This window comes from Pristis pectinata, chromosome 22 (assembly GCF_009764475.1).
Source record: "Pristis pectinata isolate sPriPec2 chromosome 22, sPriPec2.1.pri, whole genome shotgun sequence".
Classification (NCBI taxonomy): Eukaryota; Metazoa; Chordata; class Chondrichthyes; order Rhinopristiformes; family Pristidae; genus Pristis; species Pristis pectinata.
The window spans coordinates 21,159,550-21,166,866 of record NC_067426.1 but is presented as its reverse complement, the minus strand read 5'-3'; the positions used below and the strand labels follow the sequence as shown (position 1 = coordinate 21,166,866).

The 7,317-nt window shown below is 37.7% G+C and overlaps 1 protein-coding gene across 1 annotated transcript; it reads left to right on the top strand.

Moving 5' to 3' along the window:
- The first annotated feature begins 2,947 nt into the window (after positions 1-2,947).
- On the top strand, positions 2,948-7,317 carry LOC127581807 (kelch-like protein 31). Its single transcript, XM_052036546.1, has 2 exons — positions 2,948-4,134; positions 6,585-7,317. Exons 1-2 carry the CDS (start codon positions 2,948-2,950, stop codon positions 7,315-7,317), a joined length of 1,920 nt encoding a protein of 639 aa, XP_051892506.1.

The following is a 7,317-nucleotide window of genomic DNA, read 5'->3' as shown; positions in this document are numbered from 1 at the left end:
TTTTTGAGTCCTCTTGGTTAGATATTCCATCTGTTCTCTGCAAAGAGTCATAGTTTATAAAAACATAAAAATCAAAGCAGGAATAGGCCATTTGGCCCCTCACATCTGCGCCATTACCTCAGAACTACTTTCCCATTATTTTCACTAATCCCATATTCCTTGATTCCCTTTCCATCCAAAACCCTTATCAGTCTCATTCTTGAATAAACTGAGTGACTGAGCCTCAGTAGCCCTCTTGGATACAGAATTCCAAAGATTCACTATACTCAGAGAAGAAATTTCTTCTCACCTCTGCCTGAATGGCTAACGCCATAGTCTGAAATGGTGGTCCCTATCTCTAAACACTCCGTCAGGGAAACATCAATCCTGCATCTACTTCATGGTGCTCTGTAGGAAATTTTTTACATTTCAAAGACATCACCCCTTTCATTCTTCTGAACTCAAGAATGCACAGGTACGTAATCTCTTCATGTGATAAAGCCACCACTTTAGGACTCAATCTGGAGGCCCCTTGATCACAAGTTTATGCTTCCTCAGACAGGATTTTGGTGCATGACATCTCTACTTTTCCTCAAGTCCTTTTGCAATAAAAGCCAACATACCATCTGTCTTACAAATTGTGTGCTGTACTTGCATTAGTTTGTGCACATGGACATCCAGGTTCCTCTGGGGCACCATACTGGTGCAGCTAGTAGGGCTGCTACCTCACAGCTCAGTGAGTCTGATCCAATCCTATCCTCTGGTGCTGGAAGTGTGGAGTTCATAGGTTCTATCTGTGAGCACGTGGGTTTCCCTGGGTGCTCCAGTTTCCTCCCACATCCCAAAGACGTGTGGATATGCAGGTTAATCATCTATTGTAAATTGCCCCTAGTGTATAAGTGGTAGAATCTAGGAACAGTTTAGTGGGAATGTGAGAGAATAATAAGGGATTAATGCAGATTAAGAGATTAATGTTGATGAATTCTTGGTCACCACAGACTTGGTTGGCCAGGTCCAGATCTATGACTCTGAATATAAATAAATTTCAATGTCTTACCCCTTTCTATTTTTCTACCAAAGTGGATGACCTCACACTTTTCCACATAATATTCCAGCTGCCCTGTTCTCACCCACCCACTTCACTGGTATACATCCTCCTGAAGCCTCTCGGCATCCTATTCAAAGCCCATACTCCCATTTTGTAAGATTAGTAAATTTGTATATTTTACACTTGATCCCCTCATTCAAATTATTGATTTGGTTGTAAACAGCTAGGATGAAAACACACAAAACTTTCTCCTGTATCTCTCTGTAAGAGATCCACATTAACTTTTGCTAATCTTTTCTTTTTTGTGTATTTAGAGAAGCTTTTACATTGTTTTAATGTTTCTCACTAGACCACTGTCATATTCTACTTTCCCTTTCCTTATCAATGCCTTGGTTGTCCTCTGCTGAATTCTGAAATTTCCACAATCTTCAGGCTTACATTTTTTTGGCAACATTATATGCCTTAGATCTAATACAATCTTTGACTATCTTTTACAACCCAGCTTGTGGTAGGGTACAATAGAGGCTATACAGCAGTAATTGTGAGACATTTCAGAGGAGAGATTGGAAAATATGTGAAATAAGGAAGATAGTCAAATGTAAATATCAGTGGTTTCATTTACACAATATTCACATCATTTTCAAATTTGGGAATCGTTTGGCACTCCTGCTGGAAAATCCACTCATCAATCAGGAGTTTCCTATTATCACAATGATAGCTCACATATCTATTCTGTAACTATCACTGACAATCTTTTTTTGTCCATTGATACTTTGAAAAATTACATTCAAGTTAAGAATTTTATTGAGCTACCATGAATCCCAAGTAATCCATTAAGTCCTGTCACTGTACCTGCATATCACCTTGTTGGTCTTAAGTTTTTTTTTAAAATGTGCTAATAAAATAGATCCTTAAGGTCATAAATCTTGGGATCACTATTAAATTGTCATTCTTTTTTATGATTTTATATAATGTACAACTTTAACAATTTGTTGCCTTTTTTAAAGAAAAACATTAATAGCATTAGTCACCCAAAAAATTACAAGTCTATATGATTGCCACAAATCTTTTTTATGAGGGATCACATGTACTGGAATGCTTTATCTAAAAATAGAGATCTTTATATAGACAAAACAGTCACTGAATCAGCCATGTACCACAGAGATTAAAAGAAATTCTCAACTGATAACGTAAAATACAAGAATAGTTTACAATTAGCTTTTTAAATAGTTTTTGGCAATTAATTAAAAGCTAAATGCAAATTTACCCCCACCTTCATATTGTTCAGCCAGATGTCTCTATGCTATATTGTAAATCAGACTTTTTTTTTAATTCCAGAATTTTGCTTCTACTATTCTAAACAAAATTCCAATAAAGATTATGAATACCGTTTTTGTTTACTTTCTAATACAAGGCTAAATTTTCCTTTGATTAGTTTAAAATTTAAGTATATTTTTGGTATAATATTAATTTAGCTAATCATTATGTTATAACATTTTCAATACCACAAATATACCTACAAGATCAGCACAATTCCCTCCTTTAAGAGGTTATAAAGACCACATTCTCCTATCTTTGCTCATAATCCAGTCTTCTGTAATCAAGATTGGCCTTTCATCTTCAGAACTTGAATCCATCTTGCTTACTGACCAGAACTGAAACAGTACTTAAGATATGCTAGAGAACTGTACAATATGAACGAACCTTCCCTTGACACGCATTCCAAGGAGAAAAGTAATGAATCTTAACATTTTTGACAATTTTTAACTTTGAGTAGCTGAGATGTCAGTTCAGAAAAAAAAACATTCATGTGGTTTGCTTCTACGTTTTAAAGCCTGTTGTTTTAAAAGGGGGCAGAGGAATTGTGAATTGTAATTAAATTTGTTAATTGAATTTCTATCTTTAGGCTGAATTGTCATAATGGCACCAAAGAAGAAAAGTACCAAAAAAAACAAAAGTGAAAAGAATGAATTACCAAAAATAAGTATTGTTGAGGAAACAACCATTGATATTGACCAACTGAACCATCTTAACACTCTCTATGATAGTGGATCAAATGGATTTCGATGCACAGCCACAGAAATCTCCAATCCCAACCATGGCTCCATCATCTTGGAGGAAATCAGCAGGATGCGCCAGGAGAGACTCCTCTCTGATCTCACACTATCCACTAAAAACAAATCCTATTATGTCCACAAAGTGGTGATGGCAGCTTGCAGTGATTATTTCCGCAATATGTTAAAGAAAGATCCATCTGTTCAATGTGTAGATGTCAATGATGTATCACCTTTAGGTTTGGCCACTGCCATAACCTACGCCTACACAGGGACACTCAGTTTGTCTCTTTATACCATTGGATGCACCATTGCTACTGCCACCCAATTCCAAATGTATACTTTGATCAACATGTGCACTGACTTCCTTATTCAAGAAATTAATGTGGAAAACTGCATGTACATCTCCAACATTGCTGGAACATATGGGCTCAAACAGGTTAAAGAGTCAGTGAAGAAATTCATCCGTGAAAATTTCTTGGAGTTTTCAGAGAATGATCAATTTATGAAGCTAACTTATGACCAAATTAGTGACTTGTTAATGGATGATTGCCTCCAACTGCCCTCTGAGCTCACTGCTTTCCAAATTGCTATGAAGTGGTTGCAGTTTGATTCCAAGAGGGTGAAGCAAGCAGCTGATTTGTTGAGTAATATCAGATTTGGTACCATTTCAGCTCATGATCTGGTCAGTTATGTTCAACCTATCCCATGTATGATGCAAGATCCAGATTGCCATCGACTTCTAGTTAATGCCATGAACTACCACCTCCTGCCTCATCAACAGAACTCGATGCAGTCTAGAAGAACAAAGCTAAGGGGAGGACAAAAGGCACTGGTAACTGTGGGTGGTCGGCCAGCTTTGACTGAGAAGGCTTTGAGCAGAGAAATCTTATACAGAGACCCTGAAAATGGATGGAACAAACTTGCAGAAATGCCAGCCAAGAGTTTCAATCAATGTGTTGTAGTGATGGATGGCTTTTTATATGTGGCAGGTGGTGAAGATCAAAATGATGCCCGAAATCAGGCTAAACATGCTGTTAGCAATTTAAGCAGGTAAAATGAATTAATTATCCTCTGGACTATGTTAGTATACCATTTTTTTTAAAGTTTTGAAAAATAAGGACTAGGAACTATTCAAGTACAATGTTTAAAAGACATTTAGACAGATACATGGATAGGAAAGGTTTAGAGCGATATGGGCCAATTGCAGGTATGCTGTATAACTATCACCCTAAGACTCTAACCATTTGCTAAATATCAGATCAGATACATGCTTTTCACAATAGAAGTGTTTGCATGTATATAATGCCTTTCACGTTCTCTGGACATTCCTAAATACTTTACATCCAAGGTAAGTTGGAAAATGCAATAGTTAATTTTGTACACCTGGACAGCAATGAGATAAATTCTCAATCTGCTGATAGTCAAACTACAAGAACTATTTGTGTCAAAATCTCTGGAGGGAGAGAAACTAAGCTGAAATGTGCTGTATTTCCACTGTACTTCCCTTGAACTTCAGCTGCAATTCAAACAAATGAGACGATAATCTCTATTTCTGCTGGTGAAGTTATGAAACATTGCAAGAACACATAACCTCTTACCTATGGGACCTGGGTTTGATTGCAGGTGAGACTACCACTTATTCTTGAAAACTGGTTTGTTTAGCTAGCTCCAGATCTCAGACTAAGACCAAAGAAGCAATTGAACATTTTAATGGATACCTAGAAGAATTCAAATTGAGGCTTCCACTACCTGCCTATTTTTAGTCAAACTCATTGGCCTTGATTGTGTAACATTTCTTTGTTCATTTTCAGTCATAAAAGTTACTTTATAGAAAAGTAAGAGCTTTAATTTAGGACCTCACAGAGACATGACATAGTGCTGTATATATTTCTATATAGATGAGGTGCTGATGACAGTTATGTTTCATTCTTCTTAATAAATGAATGGTCTTTGCATGTCTAATAAGTTCTATGCAGATTGAATAACAGTAGGGAATAGAAAATTAAAACTCCAAGTTATTAATGCAATAAACAGATGTTTAACATAATTTTTAAAATGTAAAAGATTCTTAAAATACAAAAGTCATTGACACACTAATTTCTAATCTGATGTCTAAAGTTATCCAAATATTGTTAGGTTTGTGGTTACCACTATTTTAAAGCTGTGAAATACAGCACACCACTACAGGAACCACAGACATTAAATAAAACATCAGGGATATGTTGGGATTCAATTCTAAGACTGAAAACCTAATGGAAAACTTAACAAGACTTTCATAATCATGGGATTTCCCATGGCACTTTATTAGAAACAGAAGGACACAGTGTTTCCAAGTTTGGATATTTCTGGAATGCTCCTGAATTTTCCCATGAGTTTCCTGCTGCCCATCACAATACTCTGGACTAGAATTTTTTTTTTAGCATTATTTAATCTTTGGGTATATTCAAGGGCTGATAAGACTAGGTTATTTAGCACTACTGACCTGAATACAAAGATGATTTACCTATCTCGAAAGCAACAAGCTCCAAGGAAGGAAGGAAGGACTTTCAAGTCTAATATTTGCGATGTTCAACTTTTGTTCCATCTTAATTTCAAATTAACTGTTACACATGTAATTTTTTTGGCCCTGCTCCTTTACCTGTTGCAATGGGTAGCATCCTTCTGAGTCAAAAGGCTTGATGGTTCAAATTTTATTTCTGATTTGACCATTCTGGATTGTTGGAGGTGCCATCTTTCAGATGAAAAGTTAAACTGAGAATCCATCTCCATTTCAGGTGGATGCAAAAAATTTGCTATGTTACAGTTTTAAAAAGCAGCTAGCCAGTAGTTACTTCTCAACCAGCATTGACAAAATACAGATTATCTGTTTACTCTCACTTTGCTGAGTGCTGGACTTGCTGTGCACTACTGAGTTGTATTTCTTCACAGGAGTGACTTCAGGACAATAAAAAGCTCTTTGGGATATCCTGAGGTTATGAAATTGTCTGTTTCAAGAAGATATTTCATAATCACTGAACGTTCTTACTGCACACTACAAGCTACCAGTTAAAGCTCTTTTTTATCGTTAGAAACCTAAGTCAACAGCCAATGCACAATTAACTTCATAAGTAAGATGGTTAGCATTTATGCAGTGCCTTTCACCATCTTGGGATAGGCCGATTACCTATAAGACTAATGAAGCGCCTCACTAATATGCAGTTAATTTAATGTATCCACTAAATTATCAAATGGTCACAAAGGGAGTCGCAGGAATTCTCTTTGATCTACTTCTTATATCATGCCTGGCATTAATAGATAGAGATCGATTGCTATGAAATCAATATCTCTTATTATCTTTGCTGCGTGACTTCTGGTATGGTGGACGACTGTCAATATGGATCCTTGTCTCTCTTGTCTACCAATTCCTATGCAAATATCACAAATCTAATTAAATCATGAGTTTGATTTGGTCTTTCCAAAAATCGAGAGGTACACTGATTTTTTAAAATTTTCTTTTTCAGATATGACCCTCGTTTCAACACTTGGTTTCACCTCTCCAGCATGCTTCAGAAGCGAACCCACTTCAGCATGTGTGCATATAATGGCCTTCTCTTTGCTCTGGGAGGTCGGAATTTAGAAGGTCCTCTCGCATCCGTGGAATGTTACATCCCTTCCACCAATCAGTGGCAGATGAAGGCTCCAATGGATGTCGCCCGCTGCTGCCATGCTTCTGCATTGAATGACGGCCAGATCCTGGTGACAGGCGGCTACATCAACAATGGCTATTCTCGCACAGTTTGCACCTACGACCCTACAACAGACATGTGGAAGGACCGTACCGGCCTGAGCACCCCGAGAGGCTGGCACTGCTCAGTCACCCTCGGTGATTATAGCTACGTGATGGGCGGTAGTCAGCTCGGGCCACACGGTGAGCGAGTTGATGTGTTAACAATTGAACGTTACAGTGCCTACAATGGCCAATGGAGCTACGTGGCTCCTCTATCAATTGGCGTAAGCACAGCAGGTGCAACGACCCTGAATGACAGAATCTATCTAGTCGGAGGTTGGAACGAAAGCACAAAGAAATACAAGAGCTGTATCCAAGTCTACAATCCCGATCTGAATGAATGGATTGAGGAAGATGAGCTACCAGAAGCCACCGTGGGCGTTTCTTGCTGCACCATCATGTTACCCAACAACACACTCCGAGAGTCCAGAGCTAGTTCCGTGGCATCTGCAGCAATCAGTATCTGA

What these genes read in the sequence shown, in the direction of transcription:
- LOC127581807 (XM_052036546.1), top strand. Translation starts at nt 2,948, where the DNA reads ATGGCACCAAAGAAGAAAAGTACCAAAAAAAACAAAAGTGAAAAGAAT. An exon ending in GCTGTTAGCAATTTAAGCAG is followed by an intron (nt 4,135 to 6,584) that starts GTAAAATGAATT and finishes TTTCTTTTTCAG; the next exon opens with ATATGACCCTCGTTTCAACA.